At 36.4% G+C, this 23,546-nt stretch overlaps 1 protein-coding gene across 1 annotated transcript; it reads right to left on the bottom strand.

Moving 5' to 3' along the window:
* Window positions 1-396: 396 nt before the first annotated feature.
* LOC132111056 (uncharacterized) lies at window positions 397-4,013 on the bottom strand. The gene is made up of 9 exons (XM_059518225.1): window positions 3,796-4,013; window positions 3,481-3,701; window positions 3,069-3,113; window positions 2,916-2,954; window positions 1,951-2,007; window positions 1,568-1,658; window positions 1,435-1,481; window positions 626-751; window positions 397-516 (listed from the first exon to the last, which is right to left on the bottom strand). Exons 1-9 carry the CDS (start codon window positions 3,917-3,919, stop codon window positions 397-399), a joined length of 870 nt encoding a protein of 289 aa, XP_059374208.1. The 5' UTR covers window positions 3,920-4,013.
* Between the last annotated feature and the right edge of the window lie 19,533 nt (window positions 4,014-23,546).

Genomic DNA, 23,546 nt, shown 5'->3' with positions numbered 1-23,546 from the left:
TTATATTCTTAAGCAGTAGCAGTTAATAAAACATATTGCAGGTGAGGCTTTGCAATATCCAAAACAGATGGGCTAGCATATTATCTTGAATCTATATGCAGCACCCGGCCTGCCAGCAAATCAATGAACAATACATTAATAATAAAGTAGGAAACTTCCACTTACTCATTAGTGCCATTAGTGTCATTAACATGAGTAAAATCTGGTGAGCCGACAGTTCTATCCAAGTACCCAGATGAGTCGTTCTCATGCATGTTCTCTATAGGAACCAGGGTGTGCTGACAGAACAAAATTAAAAAGCCAAAGTAAACTCCTAAATAGAATTTAATAAGGTTTTGAATTTCATAGTTATGAGTCTCACATCAATGTCTGTGTTGTCCATTACATCATCCCAGGTTACAAAAACGGTGCAGGACTCATTGATGTAGTAGTACTCCTGATTCGTGGCGCCATGGCCCTCTGGATGAAGAACTCCTCTGTTGCCATCTCATCCGAGCCAACAAAGTCAAACAGGTGCTTAAAAAAAAAAAGAAATATACTGAGATATTAAAATACAACATTGCCTTGTAAAATTATAAATTTTAAAGGAAATCAAATTATGTATTGATGTTAGTAGCTTGAATACCTGAATTGGGTGTGTGAGGTAAAATCTTCTCCTAATGATATGGCCATCAGGATACTTTAATTGAAGTGGGATGCCATCCTGTGGCTCAGCCAGTCTGCTCAAACTGAGACGCCTTCTTTCCAAAGCCTGTCAAGAAAGCACAGTTAAACACATCAATACTAAATATTGTAGAAACTTCATTTTCTGTAAAGTTGCTTTGCAATGATTTGTACCGTAAAAAGCGCTATACAAATAATCTTGAATTGAATCAGTTTATGATTGGTTAAAGGGTAAGTTCACCCAAAAATGAAAATTCTGTCATAAATAACTCACCCTCATGTTGCTCCAAACCAGTAAGACCTTCATTTTCAGAACACAAAATAAAGATATTTTTGATGAAATCTGAGTGATTTATGACTGGTCCATAGACGAGAATACTTTTTGTGCACAAAAACAAAACAACTTTTATATAACTATGTTCAGAATGCCGACTCGCTATTGGGCGGCTCCAGCGTCAGCATCACATGTGGTGCTCACATGCACAGCGTTGCCCAATACTGAGTTTGTTTTTCACTACATAAAATTAAGGTTGAACCACTGCAGTCACATAGACTATTTCAACAATGTCTTTCTTGGCTTTGACAGTAGCAATTACATTTCTGTCTATGGACTAGTCATAAACCTCCCAGATTTAATCAAAAATATCTTGATTTATGTTTGAAGACGAACAAAGTTCTTACGGGTTCTTACGACATGAGGGTGAGTAATGACCGAATTTTCATAATTGGAAGATCTAACCCTTTAAATTAAACAACAAATGAGTCACGTACCTCTTTGCGTCTTTTCTCTAAATCAGCTTCTCTGCGTTGTGATGGTCCTGTGGGTAAATAAAAAAAAATGACAAATTCACATGCAAACACATGAAGACATGTATAAAACAGAAAAAAAGTTATAAATATATACTGTAATTGCTTACTCGGTCTTGGTCAGCTCGCAGACTCGAAAGGTATTCCTCGTCTTGACTTTCACGAAGTGCACGCCACTCACGCAGTTCCTATAAGCAACATTAAGAATGCAAGACCATTCAGTCTACTTATGATTAACATTAATCTTTAATATTTTTTTACATTTTAAAAGCCCCTAGTATTAAACTATTGGAGATTACATCATAAGCATAATTTTCTATTTCCGTTTTTGTAGCATGAGATTCATGTGCAACCTGTAAAATTATCCTGTGTAGCTGCATTGCAACACCTCATTATCTTTCAAAGTAAAACTGCTTTTGATGTTGAGTAATTTCCATAGATAATAACTTATTAATCTATATCCCATGTGGATAAACTTACATCCCTCTCCATTGTATGCGGCCTCAGAGAATCTGAGGTGTCGACCACCTGTACATCCTTCAAAATACCATTACAATACACAAGTTATTGTTAAATGACAGAATATGGTATGATGTAAGAATTAGGGGTGTAACAGATGGTGGTTGATCCGTGATCCATATAAACCAGCACCCATGGTTCGGAACACATGTGACTTGTGGATTAACTGCATTTAGCCATTAAATAGTAAAAGATTAGTATTTGCACGTGTTTGTAATAAAAATTAAAAAAAACTCGCTTTTTTTTTTATAAATCAAATGCAAGCAGCAAATTTCACAAATCAGTTTTCTCTCTGCGCTCAGCCACACACAGTCAAAGATCGACACTCACAGAGCCACCTTTCAGATGGCGTGTAACCACATAACCGAGCTCTGTTTTGCGACTCCTTGAGCTTGAATAGACAAATAAACAAAATGATCGTAAAATCCCGGTCTCGAAAAGTATTCTTGTACAGTCTATTATAATGTCATGTATTCGTACATTGATTGCATGCCTTTTTATTTTTAGCAGCCTAAAAATAACTTTCACTGCTGTAAAACAAAAATTTTACTGATTATTCTATATTTAATATATAGTGTACACCATGCATGCAGTATATCACTACATTTATGTACACGAGTACTGTAAGACCTAACTTTATTTGTAACTGTTCTATTCTATTTATCTATTTTAATTTGTGTATTCTTATTTTTACTGTCTGTTCACTTGTCTTTAATGATGTTTTTACTTTATCTGAGGAGTTTTTGCAGTGTTATCAAAGTAGGCGTACTTAATGTTTTGTTTTATTTGTATTTTATTTATTCTTCTGATCTGAAAAATTATCTGATCCGTGACTCAAAAACCACAATATGATCTGAACTGTGGGCTTTGTGATCCGTTACACCACTAGTATGAAGCACACAAATCTAGAAACAGGTTTTGAATACATCTTGGTCCAGGCGTTGGCCCGAGTCGCTGCCTTCATCCTGACAAACCAAAACAACATTTAACATTTCGGCATCTGGATATTTAAACCCTCAGTAAACTGCTAAATGTTTATTGCAAATCTGTAAGTTGGTAAAAAAAAAAAAAAAACTTACATGACACTCTTCTTGCTGTTCTTCAGCTTGCCCTTCCAAACGCTCCTTAAAGTAGTAGAGAATAAACAGAAGTTCAATTGTATGAGTTAGAAATTGTTAAGGGGTAATTCAATTACTAGAATGTTTTTTTTTTTTAAGTAAACTATTTTATTGGAAAACAACATTTTGATAGACTTTTAAACTAAATAAGATTGTTTTATAAAAATCATAAGTCAAGTTCAATATCAAAACATCAAGATCACTCATAACCAGAATCAAAAGTTATAGCCAACATTGTAACAAAAAAAATGGTCAAGAACAGAGAAATTAACAATAATATTAAAATAAGGAAATGTTAAAATCAGAATGTGTAGGTTGTGCATAAAAACGCCTTTGATTAAACAACATTAAGCTCAAGGTATGGTTGATGTACCTTTGGGAGTAGATATAGAGCAGACCGATTTAGCTCTTTGCTGGCTTTCAGCACAGATGGTGAAAGTGGAGAAACATTAAGTCTTCTAATTTTTTTGTTACAATCAACCCTGGCCAAGTCAAAATCAGTGCTGCCCAGTCTTGGAAATGCAGTTTTCAGAACATCAAGGAACTCCTCGGCTGATAGAGACAACGGCACCTGTATTTTTTTTATAGCTGCCACTACAATAAAATGTGCATAAATAAAATCACAACTATCTTATTATTTTGCAGTGTTCTTCTACAATGAGGATTTATGCATAATCTAGTATCATACCTTTTTGGGCATGGAATGTTTCCAAATCAGGAAGGAGAATGAGACCAACTCTAAATGTGACATGCCGTGTTTGCACTCTCCTTCGCCTCGGCCCTCTAACAGGGTCAGAATTCTGTCTAAACATCCTCAGCCTGAAAGAAATTAGAGAAAAAGTGCAGACTGAAACTGCAAAGCCAAGTGCATTAGCCCATGCTCCCAAATCTAATTTATTTATTTTTATCAAAATGGAGTAGATATACAATGGCAAGTGGTCAATAATGCTAGTTAACGTCAGGTTTATTACATTTAGTAATTTCTTTCCACTTTTTTCCAAATCAAATTACAAATGTGGATGATGGAAGCAATCAAAATCAACAAAAGAGCAATGATGATGATGACATGTAGACAGAGAAGAGAAGTGGTCCAAGAACTGAGCCCTGAGGCACCCCAGTAGTTAGATGTTGCAACTGGGACACCTCACCTCTCCAAGATACTTTGACGGACCTATCTGATAGGTAAGACTCAAACCACTGGATTGCGGTTTCTGAGATAACCTTTGTTAATAGGGTTGACAGGAGGATCTGGTGATTATCAGTGTCAAAAGCAGCAGACAAATCCAGCAAACACCTCCACAGTTTATCTCAACCATTGTGCATATAAATGGATATAAATACAAATATGAAAACGGATAGCCTATAATAAAATGTTTCTGGAAATTAAAACATTTTGTATAATAAGAATGCTCATTTCTATAGTGAGACATATTAATCAAATCACTTCAAGTGCATTGCTAGATAATTACAACCTCTAAGCCCCAATATAAACATTGAAAATAATGGATAAAAGCCGCTTGCGAAATCTGTAAGATTTTGCTTGTATTGCATTAAATTAGTGATTTTGGACCAAACAGTGCCTTTGTCTGCCCAGCCCTGTTCTAGATGTATTTTGTCAAATGGTGCTGTAATGGTGGACATTCTAAAATGCTTAGCGTGAAAAATGCTTAAAGTGGCTTAACGTATGTAAACAAGAACCAGGAAAACCCAATTTTTTTTCAAACCTTACTTGTTATAAACACTAACTACTATCAAATGAAGGAGCCCTTCACAGATAAAGTGAAAAATATGACCTGAAGAATTTTCTCCCCCATTAAAGTACATTATAATGAAACAGCTTAACGTGGTTTAACATACCGAGCGAGACACTGCAGGTTAATAGGGTTAAAAAATTAACTAATAGTTATCACCTTAACTGTAGATGTGTTAAAAAAAAGAAAGAAATATATATATATCCATCCGAGTCCTGATCGGGAGGTAACGTCAGATTCCGATAGAGTCTGAAACCACGTGATCGGGCCCAATTTCCAGAACGTGATAAGATCTGGACATCCCTAATTACAGGTAAGGTTTGACAAAAAAATTGGGTTTCCCTGAATCTTGTTTACGTAGGTTAAGCCACATTAAGCATTTTAGAATGTTTTTGTTTTTTGCATGAATCTATTAATCCCCTCTGTCCTGACGAAAACCAAATGTTTTTTTTTAAAAATCCAATATTTTAACTCTTTAACTACCAAATTCATAAATGATGTCACTGATTGGGGGGGGGGGGGACTTGGTTTCAATATAAAAAGTGATTGTGGCTTTTTTTTTTACCTTTTATCACAGTCTTGGGCATGTCAAAGATTTGAACAACATTGGCTTTGATGCATTGTTAGTTTTTGTGCAGCATTAGATTTAAATTTTTTCTCCCTCATTTACTGTTCGTGGCTGTTTTTGCCCTTTTGACTTCCATTATGATGGCATTTTTGATTGCAAAGCCATTCACTAGGTGGGACCATTAACCCTTTAAATAGGCCTGTGCAAAAAAGCTTCGTTTCTGGCTTGAATATGGAGTTATATGGATTATAACTGCAAATTATAGTGTTTGTGTGTGTGAGAGAGAGAGAGAGAGAGAGAGAGAGAGAGAGAGAGAGAGAGAGAGAGAGAAAAACATTTGCGCACTTATCTTTATGTATCTGAAAAGATCAAAATGCATCTCAGCTCTCAAAACAAGTAGATTTAAACACTTGCATGCCATCCTGCTGGTCATTTGATGGTGAGAAGAGCAGCAAGCAACACGAGAATGGGCTTGACTTGTACCGACGTTTTAGAAATGATTATGCAGCCTGACCACTGATCTATAATATATAACTGGATTGCTCATGACGTCATGACAGTGAAGCCGCCGCACCGCCATATTGGTAATCCCTAGTGTTTGTTAACGTTCTATTGAATTAATAGAACATTTTATGATTTTAATGAGAAAACAAGTCACCTAACAAGTCAGCAGTTATAAATCTGAAGTATCTCTGTACATTGTTACAATGCAAATACCCTAGTCATGTAAATGTTTTTTTTTTTTATGTCTGGAATTTCCCCTACTTATTAAAAACCTATGTCTATTAGAGTACCGAACACCATGAACATGATAAACATCAGACGGACACGATCTCAACATATAAAACAAACGACAAACTGCTCATTCTGAAATCTGAATTAATTCAGAAATAACTGACTATATACAGTACTGATTTAAAGACATAAAGCTTTATTTCCCAGATAGTAAGTTAATTTTCCATTTCATTATAGAGCAATATTAACAACATAATTGTATTTTTCATTGTCATATATTCAAATCCATTTCTGATACTTATACGTTCATGTTTATTAATTCCAGAATAATTATATTCTTAAAGAAATAGGCTTGTGTTGGATCGTTACCGGTGTCGTCAGTGCTCAGCAGACACACCCACCTAAACAGTTAAAATATATTGCTTATACTGCCCCAAAAGACCATAAACACTGCAGATAACACCTGAAGTAAACATTAATTTACACACACATAAACATAAAAATGAGTCCCGTTTGACTGATTTGCTTAAAATCAGGTGATTTTAGGTCAGCAGTTTGCATGCGTTTCAATGGTGCTCTCTGCCGGTAGTAATAAGTACGATCCAGTCATATTTAGATCAGTGAGCCTGACCCCTCCAGAGAGTTGCAGGATGTATTGTCTGCTCCCTCTGACCCCACAGACTCAGGAGAGTCAGATCCTGATTTTGTTGTGGCACCCTCATCATCCTCTCCAGCTTCAACTGAAGGCGAGGAGGATTCAGAGGATCCTGTATCAGGGTGGATTGGGAGAAACGGTAAAGTGTGGTTTTCCACCAGCGTGGAGACAACTCACTTCCTTCAGCCTGCCAGAGGAGTGACTCCAGGGACGATGTGTTATTCCATCGTAAGGGTCCAGAAGTGTGTGTGAGAGAGTGAAAGAGAGACCTTTGTGCACTTAACTTGATGCATCTGAAAATCTAAATATGCACCTCAGCTTTCAGAACTACATGGAGTAAACAAAAAACAAAGTAAGTGTATTTGTGCACCTGCTGCCTTTTGATGGTGAGAAGTACGGACAGCCTGTGTGTGAAATGCTTGACTTTTCTTCAGTTTAAAACCTTAAAATACTTCAGTGATACACTTTGATTTTTCTGTAAAAAAAAAAAAAGAAAACTACTTTGCATCAGATTTATGAACATAATTTATTATGAACCAAAATGCAACAACAACTTCAAATAAACTGCAGCTCACTCGAGGGGTCCGGCTGCATAATCATTTCTAAAACGTCCGTACAAGTCAAGCCCATTCTCGTGTTGCTTGCTGCTCTTCTCGCCATCAAATGACCAGCAGGAGGGCATGCAAGTGTTTAAATGCACATCCACGTCTGTGCTGCTCACCACCATTAAAAGGCAGCAGGTGTATGAATACACTTACTTTGTTTTTGTTTACTCCATGTAGTTCTAAGAGCTGAGGTGTACATTTAGATTTTCTCAAATACATCAGGGTAAGTGCACAAAGGTCTCTCTCACACACACTCTCTATAATATGCTGTTATACTCTATATAGCTTCATATACAAGTAAGAAACTAAGCTTTTGTTTTTGCACAGAACAATCTAAAGGGTTAATGGTCCCACGTACAAATTTTACCTCTTCCCAAAAGGGAAAACCACCAACCACCAAGAATGCATGATTTAATGGTGTCATGGCTTTGCAATCAAAAACTGTCGTTATAATGGAAGTCAATGCGGGGAAAAACAGCCTAAAACAGTAAATGAGGGAGAAAATTTTTAAATCTAATGCTGCACAAAACTAACAATGCATCAAAGCCAATGTTGTTACTAATCTTTGACATGCCCAAGACTGTGATAAAAGGTAAAAAAAATAAAATAATAATAATAATCCAGCCGATACAGTTTCATATCGTAAATAAGTCATTTTGTGTGTTTTCCCCCAAATCAGTGACATAATTTTTAAACTTAGCAATTAAAGAGTTAAAATCTTGGATTTTTTTCTTAAACATTTGATAGTTTTGATGAGGACTGAGGTTGATTAATAGATTTATACAAAACGTTTTGAAAAAAAAAAAATATTTATCTGATACACTCTTACAGCAGTTTAATTTAGTGGATGATTTCACCCTGAACATAACGAAAGGTTAGTGAATTTGAACAACTACGCTTTGCATTTTGTACTTTGCAGATATTTTCCAGATTATTTGAAATAAATACCTTTCAACAAGACTATTTGAAGACGTCTGTTCAGGAAGCTGCTGGGTGTTTCGAATTCTTTCAATTATTGTATTAAATCTTTCACTCATATCATTAATGTAATCTCTATTCGACGACATCCCTTCGCTACAAAGTCAAACCTTATGCCAAAGCAAATCTAGGTGGCTGCAGACGAGTGGGGGAGGGTACAGCCCCCTGATTGGCTGTCGCTTAACAAGCAATTTGATAGCGAGCGCGAAGCAGCAGAAGAAAGCACAGTTAATTTACCGTCAGCTATGTGCAATATTTTTTCCCCTTCTTAATATTTAATCCTTGAGAATATGAATAATATTGTTGGTTTAATGCTAATTATATATTAATTAATATCTAATATTTAATTTGATGTACAATTTAGACATTATAGAAAATGCCAATCCATGTTTGAGATGATAATATAAAATGCAATATATATATATATATATACACACATACATACATATATAATAAACATCACCCTAGCATAGTGTTTTATAATTTATACAGATATCTGTTATATAAAATGTAATATAAATTATATAAAAATATAATAACCATGTTAGAATAATATATTACCTTATTTATTACTTATATTAGTGCTTCATTATTCAAGATTCAAGATTTTATTTGTCATGTACCAGTTATGACACAACAAGCAGTGAAATATAGGCCTGGAATGATCTTTTTAGACTTTGCAAAAAAAAAAAGAGTAATGTAAATACAAATAATGAAATATACACAATATATTAAACTACAACACAGATAATTGTGCAGAGATAAAAAAAACAATGTGCAGTGAAGATGAGTTGCATAGCTAGCTTATCACAAAAAAGTGCAGTGTGCAGGGAGGTATTGGATAACCCTACACTAGCAGAGTCTCTAAAGTGCAGTGTACTTAATTTCCATGTTTAGTAGTCTGATAGCATGAGGTTAGAAACGCCTCCTGATCCACTCCATTTTTGCAGATTGTGGAAGCGTCTGCCTGACTGTAGCAGATTAAACAATGGGTTTCCAGGGTTGGTGGAGTCCTTGAGGTTCTTTAAAGCCCTAGACTTACATCTCCTGGTGTGGATGACTTGCAGAGAGGGTAGAGATGTTCTGGAGATGTGCTTAGCTGAGAGCACTACGCTTTGCAGGGCTTTACAATCCTTTCCATACCACAATGAAATCTTACAAATAAATATACAGGTGTTTCTCAATAAATTACAATGTCATGGAAAAGTTAATTTATTTCAGTAATTCATCTCAAATTCTTAAATAAATTCAATGCACACAGACTGAAGTAGTTTAAATATTTGGTTCTTTTAATTGTGATGATTTTGGCTCGCATTTAACAAAAACCCACCAATTCACTATCTCAACAAATTACAATATGGTGACATGCCAATCAGCTAATCAACTCAAAACACCTGCAAAGGTTTCCTGAGCTTTCAAACTTGTTTTTCAGTTCGGTTCAATATGCTTCAAAATCATGGGGAAGACTGTTGATTGATCTGACAGTTGTTCAGAAGACAATCATTGACACCCTTCATAAGGAGGGTAAGCCACAAACATTAATTGCCAAAGAAGCTGGCTGTTCACAGAGTGCTGTATCCAAGCATGTTAACAGAAAGTTGAGTGAAAAGAAAAAGTGTGGAACAAAAAGATGCTCAACCAACCGAGAGAACCACAGTCTTATGAGGATTGTCAAGCAAAATAAATTCAAGAATCTGAGTGAACTTCACAAGGAATGGACTGAGGCTGGGTTCAAGGCATCAAGAGCCACCACACACAGATGTGTCAAGGAATTTGGCTGTAGTTGTCATATTCCTCTTGTTAAGCCACTCCTGAGGCGTCTTACCTGGGCTTAGGATAAGAAGAACTGGACTGTCTTCCAGTTGTCCAAAGTCCTCTTTTCAGATGAGAACAAGTTTTGTATTTCATTTGGAAACTAAGGTCCTAGAGTCTGGAGGAAGGGTGGAGAAGCTCATAGCCCAAGATTTGGGGTGCAATGTCATCTGCTGGTGTTGGTCCATTGTTTATTTAAAAAACAAAAGTCACTGCACCCATTTACCAATACATTTTGGAGCACTTCATGCTCCCTTCTTTCTTCTGACCAGCTTTTTGAAGATGCTGATTTCATTTTCCAGCAGGATTTGGGATCTTCCCCTAACTGCCAAAAGCACCAAAAGTTGGTGTTGTTTATTATTATTGTTATTATTATTATACATTTGTATGTATCAGCTGCCAGAATTTGTGCCAGGAGTCACGATCCTTTGTCACCATTTCTGCTGTAAACTACAATTCTTTTACATAAAATATTTGATGACAGGTATTATATACAGTACCAGCAAGCAGATGCAACCTGAATATGATTATAGGAGGAAACTTTATTTTCTCTTATTTCTTTATTTTAATTTGCTAAGAAATCAGATACACTGTTGGACAATAACCAATAAATGTTTTGTTGATGTACTTCAAACACTTTTTTTAAATCACATAATAAGGCAGAAATAGTTTCTGTAGCCTGTAGTTTATGTACTGTAATAAATGCTATGTCAAGTAGCACTGAATTGTTCATTTACTTTATTACCTGGTTGAGATGATAAAAAAAAAACAAATAAACCATATATTGTCGCAATCGTGTGTTTAATGTCTTCACGTTTCCAAATATTTCTGCCTTTTATTCAGATAACACAGTGAAAGCTGGATGCTTTTGTCCATATTAGGGATTTCCTGCTACATCAAGTCAAGTCACCTTTATTTATATAGCGCTTTAAACAAAAAAGATTGTGTCAAAGCAACTAATTAGGAAAACAGTGTCAATAATGCAAAATGATAGTTAAAGGCAGTTCATCATTGGATTCAGTTATGTCATCTCTGTTCAGTTAAATAGTGTCTGTGCATTTATTTGCAATCAAGTCAACGATATCACTGTAGATGAAGTGTCCCCAACTAAGCAAGCCAGAGGCGACAGCGGCAAGGAACCGAAACTCCATCGGTGACAGAATGGAGAAAAAAACCTTGGGAGAAACCAGGCTCAGTTGGGGGGCCAGTTCTCCTCTGACCAGACGAAACCAGTAGTTCAATTCCAGGCTGCAGCAAAGTCAGATTGTGCAGAAGAATCATCTGTTTCCTGTGGTCTTGTCCTGGTGCTCCTCTGAGACAAGGTCTTTACAGGGGATCTGTATCTGGGGCTCTAGTTGTCCTGGTCTCCGCTGTCTTTCAGGGATGTAGAGGTCCTTTCTAGGTGCTGATCCAGCATCTGGTCTGGATACGTACTGGATCCGGGTGACTGCAGTGACCCTCTGATCTGGACACAGACTGGATCTGGTGGCTACTGTGACCTCGGAACAAGAGAGAAACAGACTAATATTAGCGTAGATGCCATTCTTCTAATGATGTAGCAAGTACATAGGGTGTTATGGGAAGTGTTTCCGGTTCCGGTTTACCTAATTAATGCAGCCTAAAAATCCTTTAACGGATTTGGATATTAAAGGCATATTAGTATGTTATGTGTATGCCAGGTTAAAGAGATGGGTCTTTAATCTAGATTTAAACTGCAAGAGTGTGTCTGCCTCCCGAACAATGTTAGGTAGGTTATTCCAGAGTTTAGACGCCAAATAGGAAAAGGATCTGCCGCCTGCAGTTGATTTTGATATTCTAGGTATTATCAAATTGCCTGAGTTTTGAGAACGTAGCGGACGTAGAGGATTATAATGTAAAAGGAGCTCATTCAAATACTGAGGTGCTAAACCATTCAGGGCTTTATAAGTAATAAGCAATATTTTAAAATCTATACGATGCTTGATAGGGAGCCAGTGCAGTGTTGACAGGACCGGGCTAATATGGTCATACTTCCTGGTTCTAGTAAGAACTCTTGCTGCTGCATTTTGGACTAGCTGTAGTTTGTTTACTAAGCGTGCAGAACAACCACCCAATAAAGCATTACAATAATCTAACCTTGAGGTCATAAATGCATGGATTAACATTTCTGCATTTGACATTGAGAGCATAGGCCGTATAGGGCCTCCTGTCCTATAGTAGAGAATAAGTGGAACTGTTCCTCAGGGGATCTATAGTTCATACTGTAGCTGATGGCTGCATTGACACAGTTTTATCTCGATTTTATGTTGAGGGAACGACATCCATTATTCGTGTCCATTACTTCTTATGTTGAGGGAACGACGTGTTTCTCGTGGCCAAGAGTTTAATGTATAAACAAACCTGCATGACCATAGCAACCCAGGTTTTTCAGATATTTATTAATTAATAATTTATTTTGAATTAAGAAATTATTATATTAATTATTAGCCTATACAAAATATTTAATTAATAAATTATTATATTTACCACAGGACATAGCTACCGGACTGTATTACATGCCATTGTCAGCATTCAAATTAAGTTCATGAATCATGAATAAATGTTACATAAAGTGCATAATGTAAATAGTGCATATAGTAAACATTTTTATCCATCCTACAGTCTTGTGAGTCTTTTCTCTTTATTTAGATCTCTTTACTTAAAGTTCTGAATACTTTAGTAAATTATAGTGTACTTTAAATGCTCACTGGCAAATCAAGCTTTCATTATGCTGACTGGATTCTTTGCTGGAATGCAGTTTAATTTTTTACATATTTCATTTTATTTCGGCTAATTAATAGACCATAATTATAAATACTATGGTGTAATGTAGAGGAAAATCTTTCAAAGGTTTATTGCCATAATTGTCAGATAAATTATAAATCAGCTGTTGTGTTTTCATTTACAAATGACATTTACAGGCTTTGATCCTGAGTTTGTGGAGCTCGTGTACATGAATGTGTGACATCACTGGCGAACAGATAATAACGAACCTTGCAACACAAATCAAGTTTGATTTACTTCTTGTGAGAGACCCAGCGAGATTCAAAACTAAAGGTTTTGTTAGAGGTTAAGAGATGGAAGAATATGACAAATAAAATAAATAATCTTGCTCTATCAGTGCAGTGACAGGTGAAACTTGTTAACTTAGTTTATACATTTGAAAATATATAGTGATAGAGACTCGAACATGTAAGGTCAGATTTTTTTTTTTTTAAATAGTGCAATCTTTTGATACTACAGCTTATTTATATTACATGATCTGTATTCATTAATATTTATTTAAAATAAATGATTTATAATAACCGTTAAACTAAAATTGCTTGAGTGTAAAAGATTAATAATGATAATAATAAGAATAACAATAATTATACACTGTAAACCCTAATGTTGTCTTGACTTAAAAAATCAAGTAATGTTGACTAAACATTACTTAAAATTTTGCGTTTTGGCCCTGCCACTTAAAAATATGAGTTCATTTAACTAATTTACCTTCAAAATGCATAAACTTAAGATTTCAAGTGTTGTGAGCTCAAAATCATGAGTAATCCTTTGGAAAATCTCAACGTCACTCTGTTCTTCCTTTAATGTGATTGGCCATGGGAGGAATTCTGCCTAGCAACAAGAGAACAAAAGCACTGATTGGTGGATTACAAAATTCGTCCTTTTGGTCTGTTTGGTTTGCTGAACTACATTTCAAGATGACGTTTTTTTTTTAGTGTATTATGTTAGGTGAGTAAAGTTATGTATATATAAAGTTGTTTTGCATGATTTCTACTAGTGAAATATGTTATCCTTGTGGTACGTGATTTTGATATGGTATGATTATTGAAACGACAACTTATAGTATTTGATGAAGTGGCCCAATCATTTTCCTTTGAGAGAAAGAACATGGCAGCTAACGTTACTGCTTAACTCGTTAGACCAATACACTGGAAACCCTTATAAGTTGACTGAACTAAATTGATTGAGTAAACTCGTTGCCTCAATTTAATTGAGTAATGGAGTTTCCCAAAACTTACATATTTAAGTTTATTTAACTTGACTGTTTTGTAGATTGTACTTAAATCACTCAGTTCACCAAACTTGGTGCTTATTTAATGTACTTAAACGATTATGTTTACTTAACTTGGTATTAATTTCAAGTGTACTTATATATTTAAGTTAACTCAACATGTAAATTTAACAGAAAATTATGTTCTTATTTTTGACCGCACACTTTTTGCACACTGAAGTAAAACAAATAACAGCATATTTAAACTTTGACCTTTTGACAAAATGTCACAATATTTATGAAAATACAGTAAACCCTATACTGCACTGTAAAAAAAAAAGTTGTGTCAACTTAAAAAAATAAGGCAACTTATCGCTAGCGCTTTTTTGAGTAAACTTAACAAAAAATTACTATGTTTGCGTATTTTAACATCATCTAATCCACTGGGCAAAGTTACGTCCAGTGGACATCTTTTTATGTCTTTGCAGACGTTGAAAAGATGTCCACTGAGGAGGCAGAATGTTTTATGAGGTCTTTTTTAAAATGTTTTTTATGTCTTCTGTACGTCCGATATAGACGTTCACAGATCCTCCTTACAAGGTTCTGTGACTTTATTTCTGTCGGACATCTAGAGAAGCTCTTATTGAGAATTAACAGAGGTTTAAATGTTGATACTTTATACATTTGAAGTCACCATTGTGGTGGAAAGTGTTTGGTTTAGTTGTGATCTTGGTCCAGTTACTTCTTGTGTTAGCTTGTCTTTTGCTGCTGTAACAGTGTATTTTAAAACACTGTTTTTGTGGCGAAGAAAGACAAACTTAAATGAGCTCAGGAGTCATCAGCTCTTTGTTGGTGTAAGCTTGTCTCTTGCTGCTGTAACTTGTGTGTTGTAAAACACTGTTATTGTGGCAATGAGAGTTGAGATCAAACATGCACATCTTGCTTGTAATGGTGACAAGTTAAAATAAAATGTATTGCTGCAACTGTGGATTCACTTTTATGGATAGAAACCTAGTAGATAAAATAATGCACTTAATTTTTGAAAACAGATCACGTCGTCACAACCAGACATCAAGATTTTGGATATGCATCACATCAATGGTGACAATCAGTACAAAAAATGCTGTAAAATAAGGATGAGTTTGTGCTATGAAGCTCTTTTGTTTGTCACCGTTGTTGTGATGCATATGCTAGTCATAAACCTCCCAGATTTAATCAAAAATATCTTGATTTATGTTTGAAGACGAACAAAGTTCTTACGGGTTCTTACGACATGAGGGTGAGTAATGACCGAATTTTCATAATTGGAAGATCTAACCCTTTAAATTAAACAACAAATGAGTCACGTACCTCTTTGCGTCTTTTCTCTAAATCAGCTTCTCTGCGTTGTGATGGTCCTGTGGGTAAATAAACAAACCCTTGAGGATCCCTCACGCTCATATACTATTAATAATCTCTGATTGCACAGAACAGTATTATAATAATAATAAAGGCACCAGTATAAAGCGTCACAGAGCGCTTCTGCACATCCTGTGCTCAGAATGATGAGCTTGAAACACAGAGTCACAGTGTGCAGCTGCACAGTCCTCCGAGTCAGAGAAACACAAGAGATATTGCTTCGTAGTGTATTAAACCTATGCGTTAGTTTAATGAGCTTTTTCTTTCAACAGTTTTAAACTTCAGTTACTGTGCCCTCTTGAAGGGAGTTTCATGGTTCTGTCTGTAGTAACAGAACGAGACACAGTCTGAACACTGAATGGAGGATGACAGACAGACGCAGCAGTGGAGAGTAGAGTTTGTGTGAACTGAATTTAATGACTTCAATATTAATCTGTACCTCATATTGAACAGCTTCAGAAATACGTTTTGGTGCCTTATAATGTTTTTGTGCCTTTCGTGGGGCTTAACAATAACACAGAATAGTATGCGCACAATATTGGATTCGGATCGGTCTTGTCTGAAATGTCAGTATTGGAGCCGATACCGATCCTAAGAATTAGATTGATGCATCCCTACTCATTTATTTGCACTAAAGTTTACAAACACATTTTTTTGTTTTGTTTGAAGTTTCGATTTAGAATTTATTCACTTAAGGTTTAACAACATCAGCATGGTTACAAACGTCACACTGATTTTATACAAAACCGATTCCAAAAAAGTTGGGCACTGTACAAATTGTGAGTAAAAAAGGAATGGAATAATTTACAAATCTCAAACTTTTTCATGAGAGCTACACATTCCAAAAAAGTTGGGACAGGTAGCAATAAAAGGCCGGAAAAGTTAAATGTACATATAAGAAACAGCTGGAGGACCAATTTGCAACTTATTAGGTGAATTGGGAACATGATTGGGTATAAAAGAGCCTCTCAGAGTGGCAGTGTCTCTCAGAAGTCAAGATGGGCAGAGGATCACCAATTCCCCCAATGCTGCGGCGAAAAATAGTGGAACAATATCAGAAAGAGTTTCTCAGAGAAAAATTACAAAGAGTTTGAAGTTATCATCATCTACAGAATAGCTAGATATAAATAGGGAGCCTGGTTTCTCCCAAGGTTTTTTTCTCCATTCTGTCACCGATGGAGTTTCGGTTCCTTGCCGCTGTCGCCTCTGGCTTGCTTAGTTGGGGTCACTTCATCTACAGCGATATCGTTGACTTGATTGCAAATAAATGCACAGACACTATTTAACTGAACAGAGATGACATAACTGAATCCAATGATGAACTGCCTTTAACTATAATTTTTGCATTATTGACACCGTTTTCCTAATGAATGTTGTTCAGTTGCTTTGACGCAATGTATTTTGTTTAAAGCGCTATATAAATAAAGGTGACTTGACTTGACTTGACTACAGTGCATAATATCATCCAAAGATTCAGAGAAGCTAGAACAATCTCTGTGTGTAAGGGTCAAGGCTGGAAAACCATACTGGATGCCCGTGATCTTCAGGCCTTAGACGGCACTGCATCACATACAGGAATGATACTGTAATGGAAATCACAGCATGGGCTCAGGAAACATGGCCTTGTCCCAACTTTTTGAGAGATGTGTTGATGCCATGAAATTTAAAATCAACGTATTTTCCCTTAAAATTATAAATTTTCTCAGTAAACATTTGATATGTCATCTATTTTGTATTCTGATTAAAATATAGAAATTTGAGACTTCCACATCGCTGCATTCTCGTTCACAATTTGTACACTGTCCCAACTTTTTTGGAATCGGGCTTGTACATCAGTTCCATAAACAAGACTGTGGGTTAATATTGTAAATCTACAGTTACATAATAAGTCTGTTTTTCCTCAACTTCTCTAATGAAGAAAGTTCCAGTCAAAGCCCCAGCAGAGCTGCTGAGTCTCAGAGAAACACACCGTGCTGATTCTTCACTGGAGCACTATACCTTTAGCTTCGGTGTTGAAAACAGTACGAACTCCTCATGTTCATCTTCATTACAGTTCACACTGCTGTATGGGGGTCTTCTCTCTAAAATACCCAGTTCAGAAGGATTCTGTTCATCCAGCAGCCTCCTCGGTTTCATTCTCAAGCGTCTGTTCTGAGAGTGTGTGTGTGTGTGTGTGTGTGTGCGTGTTTGGTGATGGCCTGTGAAAGTCTGTGCACGTGTACAGTTGTCTATCCTCAGTACAGTGGAGCGCAGCATGTGTCTTATATCTGTATCTGAACTATATTCATGGATTCACTGAGTGCTTTCTCAACAGTGGTGATCTGTGTCATGTACTTCTGTTGTGACTGCATGTCATTGTTTCAAACACACGAGGCGTCTCCGCTCAGACGTGGTGCTGTGCTTAAAGCACACTTTAAAGGGGATCAGCGTGAGACCTGATGGTGCTGCTATGGTTAGTGGTTCACTCTCACACTGAAGCAGAATTATCACATCTGTCTGTGCCTTTATAAGCAATCACACCTGTACAATCACTGAAGCTACACACACCACATCGCTTATTTACACATGATATAATGAGAGGAAGTGTGAACTTCCTTCAGCAGATCTCTTCTGCGAAGCCTTTTCACGACTAATGCTGCTGATTACTGACCTAATAAAATCTTTTGGAGTCAAGCAAAATGTCACCGGGCCCACTCATCGCTTTAATCATACACTAGATTTAATTATATCGCATGGAATCGATCTTACTGATATAGATATCGTACCTCAAAGTGATGATGTTACAGATCATTTCCTTGTATAGTGCATGCTGCGTATCACTGATATTAACTGCCGTATTTTCCGGACTATAAGTCACACTTTTTTTCATAGTTTGGCTGGTCCTGCGACTTATAGTCAGGTGCAACTTATTTATCAAAATCAATTTGAAATGAACCAAGAGAAAACATTACCGTCTTCAGACGCGAGAGGGCGCTCTATGCTGCTCAGTGCTCCTGTAGTCTACACTGAAGACATAGAGCGCCCTCTCGCGGCTGGAGACGGTAATGTTTTCTCTTGGTTCTTGGTTCTAAATAAATGCTACTTATAGTCCAGTGCGACTTATATATGTTTTTTTTTCTCGTCATGACGTATTTTTGGACTGATGTGACTTATACTCAGGTGCGACTTATAGTCCGAAAATTACGGTATATGGCTTAGCGTTACCACTGGTGTCAAAAGTATTGACATTCATTACTCAAGTAGAAGTATAGATACTAGGGTTTAAAAAGACTTTTGTAGAAGTTGAAGTATCAACTCAAACTTTTTACTCAAAAGTACTGTAAAAGTACTGGTTTCAAAACTACTTAAAGTATAAAAGTAAAAGTAATGTAAGAGAAAAAAATGTCATTAAGAACAAAAGTTTAGTCCGTGCCACAGGGGCCTATTGTGCACTACCCCTCCTCAAAAAAACATTTTTCTAAAGGCCATAGGCCATAATGGCTATAATGTTATATTAAAATGTTCATGTTGAAAAATTTGGGATGCACTACCTGTTTCAGTCACATATATGCCCATTGAAAATGAACGCACTTTACAATGCAAATACATTAAAGAACTAGAGATATGATGAATAGTTGCCTCGAAGTATTGTTATGGTGCAAAAAGTCAAACTTCAGAGGCATGTCATCAATAAGCTTTAATGGAATGTAAATGTACATCCAAGCTTAGCTGCAGGAATCTGTGAGGGCAATGGACAAGAACATTGGTGCAGGCTTAGGAACAATTACCCTTGTATGGTTTAGTGTTCAATTACTCTTGTATGGTTTAGTGTTGGGCGATATGGTCATTTTTCAGATCGTCATATCGTCAGCCCGTGAGATCGACGATACACGATATTATCGTGGATGGGTGGAGCTAGAGAGAGACTCTTTGTTCTTGTCATAGCATAACTATTGAGTGTTTTAAACCTCGCAGGTGCGCGAGAGAGGCCTTTGGTGTCACCAATAATCGAAAAAATATACTTTCAAACATACTGATAAACTAACGTTAAATATAAAAATACTGTATTTAAAACAGCTAGTTCATACATAGTCGGACAACTGTCATATCACGCAACTGTCATATCACGCAACTGTCATATCACGCAACTGTCATATCACGCGTCCATATCTGCGCAGGGAAGTTATCAGTCTAAATGTTCTGCAAAATCAGTCAACGGTGAAAATCAATAGCAGATTTCATTTAGAGTCCATCAGTTTAACACTAATATTGGGCATAAACGAACATTTAAATATAAAGAATTTAAAACAGGTAAGTTGATATATTTGTAGTGAAGTTGAGTTGAACTGATGCATCAGTCATACAGCTCTCCGGACCGCACGCCTCATGACGAGACTGACGCACCGTCACAGAAACAAGAATGAGATGCATCTAACATAACTGTGCATTAAACTCAGTTAGTGAGGGCTCGTTTAATATAGTGCACATACAGTATAAAGGCCATTTAGATTACTTGTTAAAGTGCAATGAAACACCTTATATCTGCAGATGATGTACATCTGTTTGTGGATGGTGACGAAACTCTGTATTTTGCATGCATCACATTATAGTGCGGTGTGCATGAAAATAATAACAAGGCGGCAGATTGAACTTATTATCCATAGTGGTTCTCACGTAGTCCTTCTACGTCATCACCACATAGTGTGTTTTATAAGTTAAGTGATCAGTCTTTAAGAGAAGGACTACGTGAGAACCATGCACTATGGATGATAAATTTGCTCTGCCGCCTTGTTAATATTTTGTCTTTACTTTATTTGTGACACCAAGAAAGAGTTAATCTCTCATGTTTGAGAAGAGCGCGTTGCCGTGTAGCAGCCATTAAATGAGTGGGACATCAACTCCTCGTTTTCTATCTCTTTCATTTCATGGATTTATGAGTTATCCGAGTCAAAGCGGACAGTTTCAGTGACTACAGGCTGTAATCCTCCTGCGTTCGCGCGCGCTGTGTGTGTGTGTGTGTGTGTGTGAAATGCGGTGCTGAAGTGAAATAACTGGGCAGTTTGATAGCCAAATTATAATAAGCTCCCTAATAAAAATAAAAATAATAGTTATTATTATTATAATCTAATACATTAATAGGAAAATGAGCCTAATATCGTCTTGATTATCGACAGAGAAATCTGCTTATGTCGATATCTCTTACGATTGTCGATACACGATACTAGCGTCTATCAGCACAACCCTAGTATGGTTGTCTATTTACAATATACATTAGTGCTGTCAAAATGAATGATTAATTAAAATTAACTCATAATCCTGATACCTTCTTGATTGATACCTTCCTGTATTTGCTACATACATCTGCTATGTCCGGTGTTGGGGGGGTAACTAGTATAGCTGTACTCGGGCCTTAAAAGTTAGGCCCAACAGGACCCGAGCCTGACAAGTACATTTTGATTGACAGCTTTTTAAAATCCCGAACCCATTTATAGCCCGACATTATTCAAATCTGCGCACACAGCTCTTTTTCCTTTTGTCAAGAATGAGTCATTTATACATGTTTTAACAATGTATTCATAACTAACGTAGACTATAGGCCACTTGGATGTTGGAGCAAAGAAATAAAATCCTCTGTAAAAGTCCTCTGTAACATCTTAACATCTCAGCACCCTAAATAGACATAGACTCATTTAACCTATAAATAGACCAACACACCAATAAAACACTTCTTTCTTAACAAATTAAATTAAGATAAATTCTAAATTAAGATGGGTATTTGGCAATAACGAAAATAAGATGTAGACTCCTCCGGATTTGCTTCGCCACTAGCAGCTGACATAAAAGAATAATGCAAACATTAGCGTAAATACTCTGTCTACATTATGCTTTTAAGACTCAATTAATATTTAGTTAGAATTTGAAAAACCTTTACTCTCAGAGATTAGGCTAAGCCTAATGCGTGAGAGATCACTTCTGGTGCTTTCCGCGCTTGCGCAGACTAAGCCAGAGCGGAAACTACTGCGGAAACAAAGAAACCTACATCTTGGATGTCCTTGAAGTAGGCTAAAACATACCAAAATTTAATTTGAAAGTGAACTACCACTTTAAGTAAGGTAACAAAGTATTTGTACTTCGTTACTTGACATCTCTGAGCGTCACCGTCTGGGCAGAACTATTGTTCCAGCCACCAAAGACAGATTCGCAAATAACCTGCCTGATCTATCTCAACTGCTATTTGTACCCAAAAATACACATGAATTAGACGAAATTACTGACAACATGGGCACTATTTTCTCTAATACATTAGAAGCTGTTGCCCCCATCAAATTGAAAAAGGTTAGAGAAAAACGTACTGTGCCATGGTATAACAGTAATACTCACTCTCTCAAGAAATAGATCATGACATACTCATAGATAGATTACAAAACTATACAAGTATTCAAGGGCAGGCTCTAAGATGGTTTAGATCCTACCTGTCCGATCGCTACCATTTTGTTTATTTAAATGGGGTCATCTCTTTTATCACCAGTAAAATATGGAGTGCCACAAGGATCTGTACTAGGTCCTTTTTAATTTTCAATATACATGTTGCTCCTTGGTAATATTATTAGAAAATACAGGATTTGGAGACCTCCGGCAGAAAGAAGAGGTGGTAGTCGCTTTTCGCCTGCGCTCTCACATAATTTCATTTTATTTGCATTAAGATACATTTAAATATACTTTGGAAAGGGATAACTTTGTTTCTATTAACAACCTGCATCTACGGTCAACCGAGAATTTCCAAAATGACAAGCAAAAACTCGATGACAAGACAGACACAGCTTGACAGTCCCAACTTAAAGCAAGCTAACATGGAGCCCGCCGCTAGCAACAACACAAGTCACAGCCATGCGGAGCAATCTTTGACACCAGAGGACAAAATACTTCTTCAGTTGGTTAAAACTGACCCAACACACCTCGCTAGACACAATGGAAACCACAATTTCAAATTTGAAAGATCAAATACAGAAGTTCCAAGAGCAACAATAAGATCTCGAGAATAGGAGTCGCCACCAAAACCTGCGGATAATTGGCATACCTGAAGATGTGGAGAATGACCAGCCTACTGACTTTATGTGTGGCTTCTTCTCAGAAGAAGTCTGGTCTTCAGTCAGACTCAGAGGTGTTAGATCGCGCTCATCGTACCCTCGCTCTGAAGCCCAGCCCATTTTTTATATCCAAATATTAAACAGTTGTATTTTTTCCCCCAGTGCATCATTCATATTCACGAATCGACTACTTTTTAATAGATGACAAACTTTTAACTTCTGTAACTGACTGTAAATATGAATCTATTGTAATCTCGGATCACAGACCAGTGGTTTTATAGCTTTTCCCAAATCGGCAATTCAGAAGACATGGCGCTTCAATAATTTAACTCTTTCTGATTCATCCTTTGTAGGTTTTATTAATAGTAGAATCTTATCTTTTCATCAATGATACCCCAGATACCAGCAAAGCCACACTTTTTCTTTAAAAGCCTATATTAGGGGGGAAATAATCTTTTTTTCATCATGGGACAGGAAAAAAAGAAGCCAGCAACTAAACGACCTCATCAATCAGATTAAACAATTGGACTTGAAATTTGCAATCAATCCCTTACCCGAAGTTTTAAGGGAAAGAACAAAGCTGCAGACAGAGATTGATCTAATAACACCTGAACAGGCAGAAAGATTTCTGCTTCAATCTCACTCTAAATTATATGAACACTTTGATAAATCTAGGAAAATTCTTGCACAACAAATAAGGCAGTGCTCAACTACAAACATTATAACATCTCTTCGTAGAGATGATGGCAGGGTCACAAAGGACGAATTAGAAATCAGTTCGGTCTTTGAACAATTCTATATAGCCCTATATTCATCTGAAATTGATTATAACCCTTCTGAACTTGACTCTTTTTTTAA

Source organism: Carassius carassius, chromosome 30, assembly GCF_963082965.1.
Source record: "Carassius carassius chromosome 30, fCarCar2.1, whole genome shotgun sequence".
Classification (NCBI taxonomy): domain Eukaryota; kingdom Metazoa; phylum Chordata; class Actinopteri; order Cypriniformes; family Cyprinidae; genus Carassius; species Carassius carassius.
The sequence above is the reverse complement of the archived record's forward strand: the minus strand, read 5'-3'. Positions and strand labels throughout refer to the sequence as shown.

Bases quoted from the DNA above. Each gene is read 5' to 3' on its own strand.
- LOC132111056 (XM_059518225.1), bottom strand. From the start codon at position 3,919: ATGTTTAGACAGAATTCTGACCCTGTTAGAGGGCCGAGGCGAAGGAGA. The intron at 3,702-3,795 runs GTATGATACTAG...ATTTTATTGTAG, and splicing joins AACATTCCATGCCCAAAAAG to TGGCAGCTATAAAAAAAATA. The intron at 752-1,434 runs GTACGTGACTCA...CTTTCTTGACAG, and splicing joins TAGAGAAAAGACGCAAAGAG to GCTTTGGAAAGAAGGCGTCT.